The 11084-nt window shown below is 35.4% G+C and overlaps 1 protein-coding gene across 1 annotated transcript; it reads left to right on the top strand.

Annotated features, from left to right (window-relative positions):
• The first annotated feature begins 218 nt into the window (after positions 1 to 218).
• On the top strand, positions 219 to 7071 carry LOC143585664 (MLO-like protein 13). The gene is made up of 13 exons (XM_077067408.1): positions 219 to 459; positions 2760 to 2817; positions 2927 to 3240; positions 4370 to 4431; positions 4481 to 4610; positions 4700 to 4774; positions 4904 to 4992; positions 5116 to 5165; positions 5286 to 5326; positions 5431 to 5625; positions 5731 to 5798; positions 6558 to 6618; positions 6689 to 7071. Exons 1-13 carry the CDS (start codon positions 337 to 339, stop codon positions 6899 to 6901), a joined length of 1479 nt encoding a protein of 492 aa, XP_076923523.1. The 5' UTR covers positions 219 to 336; the 3' UTR covers positions 6902 to 7071.
• Positions 7072 to 11084: the final 4013 nt, after the last annotated feature.

Raw genomic sequence — 11084 nt, 5'->3', positions numbered from 1 at the left:
ACTCACATAGTTTACAATTTGGTGTTATACAAATTCCATCGTGTTGAATATTAACTCCATATATAATTCGAACTCCAAAATATAAAAATTAATAAATAATAATATTTCCAACATTCAAGTGATATCTCCAACATTCTGTTTTTTAAGAAAAATACTGACGAAACTAAGGTTTAAACTTTAAAGCAAGCAACCTTAAAGCTTTGTTCTTTACGTGGTAACCATCACCTTCAACAGCAGACATTCTTTTCCTCATCTTCAATCCATTCCACAATACCATTAAACAAATGACGAAGCTCCATTTCCTTCCATATTCATTTCCGTTTATCCGAGGAAAACATGGTAGAAGCCAATCAGTCAAGATCATTGGAGCATACACCAACATGGATTGTCGCGGTGGTCTGTTCTGTCATGGTAATCCTCTCTCTGCTTGCCGAGCGTGGCCTTCATCATCTTGGCAAGGTACACCCTCTTTTGATTATATTATGTACGTGTTAGTATATATAAATAAAAGTTAGTGATAATAGTTGGTTCATCATCTTGGCAAGGTATGCCCTCTTTTGATTATATTATGTGTTGGTATAAATAAGAGTTAGTGATAAAGTGTTAAATTGTATTGATAGTTTGATACACATTAAGAAAAAGGGACAAATCATCTAACTGGTCAGTTGATCATAAAATATCTATTTGAACAACCAATTTCAAAACGTCCACCCTACAGCTCGTAGACATGATCAGTTTTGGTAGGGCTGAGCACAGTTCGGTTCGGTTTGGTTATTAGGCGAAACCCAAACCGAAACCGAAGTAATTGGTTATTTAAATATGCAAATTGTTCGGTTTTTGGCTTTCCGGATTTTCAGTTTTCGGTTAATTCGGTTTCGGTTCGGTTATTTTCGGTTTTTTTTCAATTATGTGTTGACAATGAAATTTTTTTTAATGAAAATGCACATTTTAAGCTTATATAAGAACGTGTTAAAGTATCACAATCCACATATATATTGAATTCAAAAAGCAAAAATAGACATGTATTACGTGGAACTATGCGAATACAAAGTTGCTAATTAGAGTTTAAAAATTAAAAGGCATTAAAAGTTTAGTCCTGATCTTCATTCATCATCTTATTTATTTATTTATCATAAAATTTTAATTCATTCCTCATTATCTTGATAATCTTTATCATCATCAATCGGTTCGGTTTTTTCGGAGCGGTTTTTTTGGTTAATTCGGTTTTTTGCTCAGCCCTAATTTTTGGCATCCAACGTGATTTATATTGGCTTTCGACGATATTTATTTTGGCTTAAAAGAATATTATTTTTGCATCGAACAAAAATTATTTTGTCTTCCAACAAGATTTTTTGGACAAGTTGCAGAATCTGGTTCCTTAAAAATCTCGTCCAGCAATGAGTAAAAACTAATCGGGTCGACAAGTGTTAGGGTAGACATTATGAAAATTGGTTGGTTAAACGAATTATTTGTCGATATTAACCGGTTAAATAAACATTTTTGTCATTTGCTCTAAGAAAAATATTATTTTGATGGGTTAGGTTATAATAGGAAGTATAGTTTTTGTAGAAAGGATAAGAAGTAATCTTGTCTATTGATTTTAAACATGGATGGTTGAGATTAGTTTAGGTGGAAACCATGTGTGAAAATAAGGGGAAGGACATAAAGGGAATAAAACATTTGTTCTCCACATGCAAGGCACATCCCAAATTCCCCCATCATTTTAAAATGTTCATAACTTTTTTTACGAAGTTTTTATTGAAAAACAAATTCACCATAATAATGAGTGTCTTTTTATCTTTTATATGAATACCATATTGTTATATTAAAATATAACAAAATTAAAATAAGGGGAATCTATATAAAAAAAAATATATATATAAAATTAAAAAAAAATAGTAGGTTTTTTACGTATTGTGTTTTACCAAAAATTATGTTTTACAAAATTGTGTTATACAATTGTATTTATCATTGTGTTTTTTTTCTCATAGTGTTTTTTACATTGTGCCATACAATTGTGTTTTTTTTTCATAGTGTTTTTTTTTACATTGTGTTTTTTAAATTGTGTTTTTCGTAGTGTTTTCCATTGTGTTTTTTTCGGCGGCCTTTTTCCGATGACTTTTTTTCGGCGACTTTTCGGTGAATTTTCCGGCGATTTTTCCGGCAAAATTTCTCGATGATTGTTTTCCGGTGACTTTCCGATGACTTTTTCGGTGAAATTTTCCTGCGAAATTTCCATAGACTTTTCCGGCGAGGTGGCAGCGTTGGGTGACGGTTGTGGTGGCGGTGGGCGGTGGAATGGTGGTGGTTGTAGGAGATGAGTGAAGATGTAAGTGGATTTTATGTAAGTGAGTTTTTGAAATTAATTTAAGTGGGTTTTGATATTAAAGTGTTAAGACTAAAATACCCTCATTCCTAGCCTTCTTAAAAAAATCAAACTTCTTATTTAAACCTAACCCTTATTTTGATATAATTATGTGTTATATATTTTCTAATAGTCAAGTTAATAAACCCATTTGTATCTTCTCTGGTTATAGGTATATATGTTATCGGGTGTTCATAAACAAACCACAATAGCTTATTAATAAAAAAAAATAAAAAAAATAAAAAAAACTTCTTTCAATTCAAATAAACAAATATTTACAAAAATATAATTTAATCAACATTTAAGCAGAAATTTTATTAAAAATGTCACTTAAGCTTTAAGTATACTTATTTGCGTATTCACTAAAGTTAATTTTTCTGTTGTGTTTACATAGTTGTTAAAGCGAAGAGGTCAAGATGCTCTCTACGAGGCCTTACAAAAACTACAAGAAGGTTTGTACCCAACCTGTTATATTAAAAGTTAAGCTTGTAAGTTTTGGCAAATTGAATTTTAGCTTTTATCATGATCTAACTATAACAAAAAAAAATGTTTTAATATCAGAGTTGATGCTTTTGGGATTCATATCGTTGTTATTGACGGTTTCGCAACGTATGATAAGCAAAATATGCATACCAACACATCTTGCCAATTACATGCTTCCTTGCAAAAGGGAAGAAACCACAACCGAACATCTTAACTTGAGTTATGGCCGACATCTTTTGTCCGAAGATCTTGGAACACAGATTTGCGCACACAAGGGGAAGGTGCAATTGGTCTCTTTAGAAGGACTACACCAGCTCCACATTTTTATATTTGTCTTGGCAGTTGTGCATGTGATATTCTGTGCCACTACAATGGTCCTTGGGGTTGCCAGAGTAATGTTCTACACTTCTACTCCATCTTTGCTAACGATAATCATTTCACCATGTTCTTGACTTAGGATTAACAGGAAATTACACAAAAGGTTCTCAAAATACGCATGAAATCGTTTCTTCTAATTCCAAAATAGGCCGCTTATGCACCATTAGGCACCAAATGGGCCGACGCGGAATACCAAGCAAAAATGACTTTTGACAAAATGATACACAGACGTGTGTCATGATATTGGGGCTACCAAGTAGCCTAAACGACGGTTAAAAAGCTATATGATTAGGCACCATGAGAGTTTCCAAAGACTCGTAAAAAGGCATGCGGTTAAGCTTGTTCGGACCCCACACACCGATGCTCGGATACCTGCTTATCTTAGACAGTTTACAAAGATGCTTAATACATATCTGTGTGGCAGAAATGGTACCTTTTTAGCCTTTCCATAGCAGTCTAGGCTCATCTGTTGCCCTATCATGACATATGTCAGAACTTCGATTGCCAAGTCATTTTTACATACATGATATTTCGTGCTGGCCCATTTGGTGCCTAATCGGTTTATAAGACGTGATTGCTCATGCCTATTTTAGAAAGGAAATAACTACATGCCTACTTTGAAAACTTTCCTTAACTTATTGCTTGACCAATTCTATGAAACAACTTCTGTGATTGCACAAATGATTACACGAAAGTATAACCTAACGAAAAGACATCATAGAGACTGATATATTATAAGTGTCGTCCAGAAAGAGGTCAGATGGCCGTTCTAACCAAATCTTTTTAATGTTTAACCGTATATGGTTAGAACGGTCTTCGGATATTGACCAAACGGTTGTTCTTTCAAAGTTTGGATTTGGTCAAAATAACAGTCCAAATGTCTTGTGGACGATTGTTGGATGGTGTGAAATCAAATGGGATCGAGTGGTGTAGCTATACACAGCATGACTCATATCATAAATGGCGAAGATTTGGCCTTAAAAATTGGCATTTGCATGGCTTTGCCTTTAAAAATAGTTACACCTCAAGCCGCCTAAACAAAAATTTTGCTTAGAATGGCATGGTTTGGAAGTCTCCATCCAGTCAAGAGAGTTTTTTTTTTTCTCAAAAAGGCTATATATGTTTATGGTTAATATGGTGTAGATACGTGAGTGGAAGCGTTGGGAGGACTCCCTCAGGATTCCTGATGATCCAGCCAAAGGTACGTAGTAACATTCTATTCTCTCTTTGATTTCCATCTTCCGGTAGGCTTAGGCTACACGTCAACAATTCTTTTGTTCTAGGTCATGCTCATCATCATCTTCATCATCATAATCATCATCGACAGTTCTTCACGCAACGCACTGTCGGCCACTACAGAAAGAAGCCAGTGATACGATGGATAGTAAGTCCAGTTCCTAATAGTTTGTTTATATATAATAAATGTCACACACGCCCTTCTTGATTGAGTACTATTCTCTTTGTTATTTGCAGGTATCATTTTTTAAGCAGTTCTATGGATCAGTAACCAAGGCAGATTATGTAGCACTTAGAACAGGATTCATCAAGGCAAATATTTTCTAATTTAGTCAATCTATTATTAAAATTTTAACACCCGTTAGTGATCAAAATCGTTACATGACCATAGAGCCATCTGTCCGTTTTTCATATAATATGATTTTGTATTTGATCATGCAGGAGCATTGTCCAGGAAACCCGAATTACAACTTTTACAAGTACATGTTACGAACACTAGAGTATGATTTTAAAAAGATTGTCGGCATTTGGTACTCCTATCCCCTTCCAAAAACATTGATTTTGATTTGCATGTAATCGTATATATATATTTAGAATGTATTAAAAGTTGACTAACCGCCATGTTAAACTTGTTATTTATTGTTTTTCGACAGTTGGTATTTGTGGCTCTTTGTTGTGGTCTTTTTGCTACTCAACATTAGTGGTACGTTAACTAGTTTAATTATTGATATCTCAATTTAAGAATTTAAACCTATAATGCTTATAATACATCTTTCCAACAAAAGGCTGTGATGGATTTGTGTGTGAAAATATATATTTGCAGGTTGGTACACATACTTTTGGTTGTCTTTTCTGCCACTCATTGTAAGTTTGTAAATGGCAACTCTCTTTAAGATTTCATATATAATACAACTGCATTATCATAAGTAACAAGTGAAATATTGAATTAATTGGTCGGGTTGGTATAGCTTCTACTACTTGTGGGAGCTCATCTAGAGCACATCATTACACGATTAGCAAGAGATGTTGTCGATAATAGAGGAGAAGCAGTGAAACCTTCTGATGATCATTTTTGGTTCAACAACCCTAAAATCATCATTTACTTGATCCACTTCATCTTGTTTCAAAATTCATTCGAGATTGGCTTCTTTTTTTGGGTTTGGGTATGTGTATGGTTATTTGAGAAGCTGATATCTTTTTATTTCTTTTCTTTTACAAAGAATATTGCTGTAATGTTTTGATCTAATTTGTGGGTAAATGTGGCATAGACTACGTATGGATTCGACTCATGCGTCATGGAGAAAGTGGGCTACATCGTCACGAAATTGGTTCTCGGGTAAGCATTGTTATGGTAAACGTTCTTGGAAAATCATCTTAATTAATTCATCTTTTAAAATAATCAATGATGGTGTCAAACAAACAAATAACCGTGATGAGTTAAGTGCTAATAGTAATAGCATTACACTACTAATAACATAAAGTGGTGAGGGATGGAAAGATCAAACAACAAAGAAACAAGAACAAGTAGTATGAACCCCTTGGAATTACATATAGGATCCCCTAAAAAGCCTTCAGGTGAATACATATATCAGACAATGTAATGTAAGGCGAAACAAAACGAAAGTATAGAAATAGGCTATAAGTGTATGTCAAACTAGAGCGAGGCCTAGTGCAAGCATATGGAATAAGTATACACTGATCAACTCAAAATCCAGAACCTTAATTTTACGTCCCAAGAAACTTCAATCCTTAATCATGTGATTGACGAATGTGCGACTCTAACAAATCATTTTTAATTCCCTCATCCTATGTAACATCTAATATAATTAAATGACTATGTTCTGAATATTTAAACTTCTTTATATGAATTGAGTTTTATATAAATTTTGTACATATCATTTTGACAACAAAATGTATAATCTTAATGTTTACACAATGTAGTAATAAATTCATTAGATGATCTTTCAGTTTTAACTATGTTTAAATATATGTATCTGTACATTGAATTGCTTAGTTATTAATTATTATTATTAATAATATTAACATGTCATCTATATTTATATATTAATATAAATGTGGTTCTGATTATGTGTAGGGCAATTGTTCAAGTACTCTGTAGCTACAGCACATTACCTTTGTATGCCATTGTATCCCAGGTATTCTTATATAACTAATTTTATTTTTGTAAGGATGAGCAAATAACGTATCAATGTGACCATATGGCAGATGGGAAGCATGTTTAAACCAAGTGTTTTCGACCAGTTTGCACTTGAACTCATTACCGATTGGGTAGGAGATAGGAGACAACCAGACTCGAAATCTGGTGTTAGAAGTCAAGGCGACCAGCTACAAATTCAACCACAGGTGAACAATGAAAATATTGCAATCGATCAAGTGCTAGAGCTGTCGAGTCCTATTCATATTCATGAACAAGTTTGACCAGCCAGTACTTTGGTTTGGTTTGTACAAAACAGGCATACGAGAAGCAATATTAAGATAATGCAAAGCTCAATCGTAAGGAAATTGATCCCCTGTCACCTTATGGCACATTAAACTGTTGTTTCCCCTAGGGCTAATTGAATAAGTCAACCATCTAATTGATTGTAAGCATGAACATGTCCTACATATATAGCAATATATTTCTGTGCCAGTGTGTTCATAAAACACAGTATTTTAGATCACAATTTTGTTTCATGCTAGATATGCAAGATGTGTAATCAATATTATTTGAGTCTAATAAGGTTTACTTAAAACCAAATGGGAATTAATTGAAATAAATATTAAGAATTAGAAGGTTTGAAGTGTACACCAAGTCTATAATAATTTCGTGCATCGGGAAATCTCTAGAGCTACACGAAACTTGAGATTGGTGGCAACTAATCAATAGTATTAGATGAATTAAAGTGAATTAAATGTTATTTATGTATCTATTTAATTGTAGACCTTTGATAGTCTTTCGTTGTATTATTTATAGTTGTATCTCTTTACATTATGTTTTATAAAAGACATTACTTCACACATGGTATCACAGCCTGATTGGTTGGTGCTCCCCTAAACCCTTTTCTCTCCTGGTCGTTTCTTTTTTCCCCTGTCCCCCTACCATGGATGCTGCTTCTTCTTCTTCTTCTACTGAACCTCTCCCAATGTCTACTCTTGCACATATGCTATTAATAAAATTATCTTCTACCAACTACTTGTACCGGAAGAATCAAATGGTGCCTCTTCTTTTGGTTCAGAATCTCCTTCAACATGTTGATGGGTCTAAACCTGCTCCGCCTCCGCTCATCACTCAGGGTGACAAATCTATTGATAACCCTGAACTTGCGGATTGGCTGGCCGCTGATCAGCGGACCATTATCATACTCAATGCCTCTCTTACAGAAGAGGCTGTCTCCGTTACCGTCGGCCTCCCTACTGCTAGTGGCATCTAGGCCGCCTTAGAGGCGGCATATAGTAACTCTTCTATTGAAATTTGAAAGGGTACAAAACCTTCGTGACAAACTTCGGTTAACATTAAAATGTAACAAGCCGCTTTCAGAGCCATTTGTGATCAATTAAGTGCAATCGGTCATCCCATTGACACTATGGAGCAACTACACTGTTTTCTTTATGGATTGGGTCCGACCTTTGAAAGTTTTTCGACATTGGTTCGTTCAACCCGTCCATCACCAACTTTTTCAGATTTAGTTGCCAGAGCTGAAAGTCATGAGCTCTTTATTAAAGTCCTCCATGGAACCAACTCTTCAACAGTGGCTTTTTCGGCTCAAAACACAAACCGTGGTCGTAACAATATGGTTCCTCCTCGTGGTCGAAATAGTTATAGTAAACGAGGCTACTTTTGCAACCGTGGTAACAATAATAATACCCGTGCTTCAAGAAACTTTACCAACCAAAACCGCCAACCACCTCCTTGCCAACTGTGCGGTACATTAGGACACATTGCGACCGCGTGCCCTCGACTCTCATCTTTTGCGGGTCCATCAAGTGCTACCCCTTCTGTGAACAGTTGGCTCATGCATTTCATGCTCACTGTCATGTTAACACTCCTATGCCCGATTGGTGTGTTCTCGGGTGCAACCGATCACATGACTGGGTCATCAACAGCGGTTCCAAACCCGTCTCCTCCAAAAGGTAACGACCAGATTGTTTTTGGTAATGGTCAAGTCCTTCCTGTTTCTCACACGGGTAATTTACAATTGTTTGGTTCCCTTCAATTAAAAAATGTATTAGTTACGAATCTTACGAAAAACCTTCTATCGGTTAGCAAACTAACCGAAGATAATGGCGTGGATGCTTTGTTCTCATATCCTTATTTATTTATTCAGGACCGACAAACCAATCAGGTACTAGCTCGGGGTTTCCGTGAAGACGGCTTATATGTTTTACACCCCAAGCATGAAGCCTTGGTTGCTTCATCCTCTAGCCCTAAAGCATCTTTTGAACTTTGGCACTCTAGATTAGGGCATGTTTCTTTTGATATCATTACTTTGTTGCGTAAACTTGGACATTTGTCTTTATGTTTTATTTTACCGAAACCGGGACTATGTTCCCCGTGTCAATTAGCCAAAGCTAAACGGCAACCTTTTGACTATAATAATAAATGTGCCTCTTTTCCATTGGATTTAATACATTGTGATTTGTGGGGTCCGTCGCCGATTAAATCAGTTGACAATTATTTGTACTATGCAGCGCTCATTGATGATTTTTCACGTTTCACTTGGATATACCCATTACATGCTAAATCCGAATTTTTTAATGCTCTATCAATATTTATGGCATTTGTCCAAACTCAATTTTCAAGGAAAGTTAAAATCTTTCAAAGTGACGGTGGCACCGAATTCATTAATAATCGGGTAAGAACTTTATTGGAAGAAAATGGCACATTACATCGTGTGTCATGCCCTTACACACCGCAACAAAATGAGCGTGTAGAACAGAAGCACCGACATATTGTCGAAACTGGCCTGGCGATGTTGTTTAATGCCAAACTACCACCGACATATTGGATGGATTCTTTCTCCTCAGTCGTTTATATTATCAACCGGTTACCCACCCCTTTACTAAACAACAAAACACCTTTTGAACTTTTATACAATAGCACACCCAATTATGCTTCTTTCCGTGCCTTTGGTTGTCGTGTTTATCCGCTTCTTCGGGAATATGCCCTCAACAAGCTTGCCCCATGAAGCCTACCATGCATCTGGTTATAGTCCAAAGTTCAAAGGTTATCGATGCCTAGACCTAAGTTCTTCTCGATTATATGTCACCCGCCATGCTCGTTTTGATGAAACAAACTTTCCCTTCTCTGGTTTATCTGATGAAACACCTATCTCAACTCTTCAAATGTCAAGCTTCTTGGATATTTCTAGTGGCGGATATCCCGTGTCAAGTTTCTTTGTGATAACCGCAGTGCTTTATTTCTTACACAAAATCTTGTGTCACATAAGCAGGCCAAGCACATTGACCTGGATTATCATTTCATTTGGGGGCTTGTCTCAACTGGAAAATTATATACCAAGTTTATACGAACCAAGCTTCAAGTGGCGGATATCTTTACTAAAACTAAAAGTCTCCCAAGCTCTCAATTTCATCACTTTTGTCAATTGCTTCGCTTAGATCCACCACCGTATCGCTTGAAAGGGGTATTAGATGAATTAAAGTGAATTAAGTGTTATTTATGTATCTATTTAATTGTATACCTTTGGTAGTCTTTTGTTATATTATTTATAGTTGAATCTCTTCACATTATGTTTTATAAAAGACATTACTTCACACAAATAGTAACAATTGTGCATTACTGGAAAATGGTTGTTAGTGACGTACAACTTATGTCATCAGTGGTAAATACTGAGCACTAGTGTGTTTCTACTAAAACCTCCACTGATATCACAAACAAGTTGGAAGAACCCCCGGCGTTGCGGGGGCGTATGACACAATTAAATAGCCACAAACACTTCGTACATAGGAGGCAATCGCTTTGATGGCATTTTCAACCGAATACAATACAAAGAAATGACTACTGAAACATAAATGACAATGAATTGAACAAAAATAAACACAAATATGAAAAACGTTATGTATTAAAACTGAACAATCTTCATTTGTGACTTCCTTAAGAACCACCCCTTCCATTGTTGTTCATCAAAAGTCCCATGCAAGAAGCAAAATTACTACCTAGTTAAAATCCAAATAAATCTACAAACTCATATTGTAGCCACTTTCACTTTCATCCAAATTCCACAAAGTAGCTTCAATAAACCTATTGTTCAAAACAAAGCCAAATAAAAATGTAATTTTAGTATGCCTCCTAACAATAACTGGCAAACATTTTATCCATTCAGATCAATGGCTTAATTCTGGTAGGCATTGATAACAATATAACTTTATATAAGTAAAATGGGAACAAAACAAATTCACTGTAGTTAGCTCTATACAATCTTGCAAATTAACAAAACAAACCCAAGTACCTTTTTTTTCTCATTATTAAGCTTCCTATCCTCGGTTTCCTTTAAATCTTCACATGCTTTTACTCTTTTCATGCTCTTCAAGCAGCCACTCGATCTGTTCATGCTTTGTGGTAATCATTTTGAGCCGCTCAGGACCGGGGTGACCCCGGTCACTG

This window comes from Bidens hawaiensis, unplaced genomic scaffold, assembly GCF_021521415.1.
Source record: "Bidens hawaiensis isolate Kalapana, Puna unplaced genomic scaffold, B.hawaiensis_p1.1 tig00033976_1, whole genome shotgun sequence".
Taxonomy (NCBI): domain Eukaryota; kingdom Viridiplantae; phylum Streptophyta; class Magnoliopsida; order Asterales; family Asteraceae; genus Bidens; species Bidens hawaiensis.
This window is presented reverse-complemented; position numbering and strand designations above follow the sequence as displayed.

What these genes read in the sequence shown, in the direction of transcription:
- LOC143585664 (XM_077067408.1), top strand. Translation starts at nt 337, where the DNA reads ATGGTAGAAGCCAATCAGTCAAGATCATTGGAGCATACACCAACATGG. An exon ending in GATGATCCAGCCAAAGGTAC is followed by an intron (nt 4,432 to 4,480) that starts GTAGTAACATTC and finishes CGGTAGGCTTAG; the next exon opens with GCTACACGTCAACAATTCTT. An exon ending in TGTCTTTTCTGCCACTCATT is followed by an intron (nt 5,327 to 5,430) that starts GTAAGTTTGTAA and finishes GGGTTGGTATAG; the next exon opens with CTTCTACTACTTGTGGGAGC.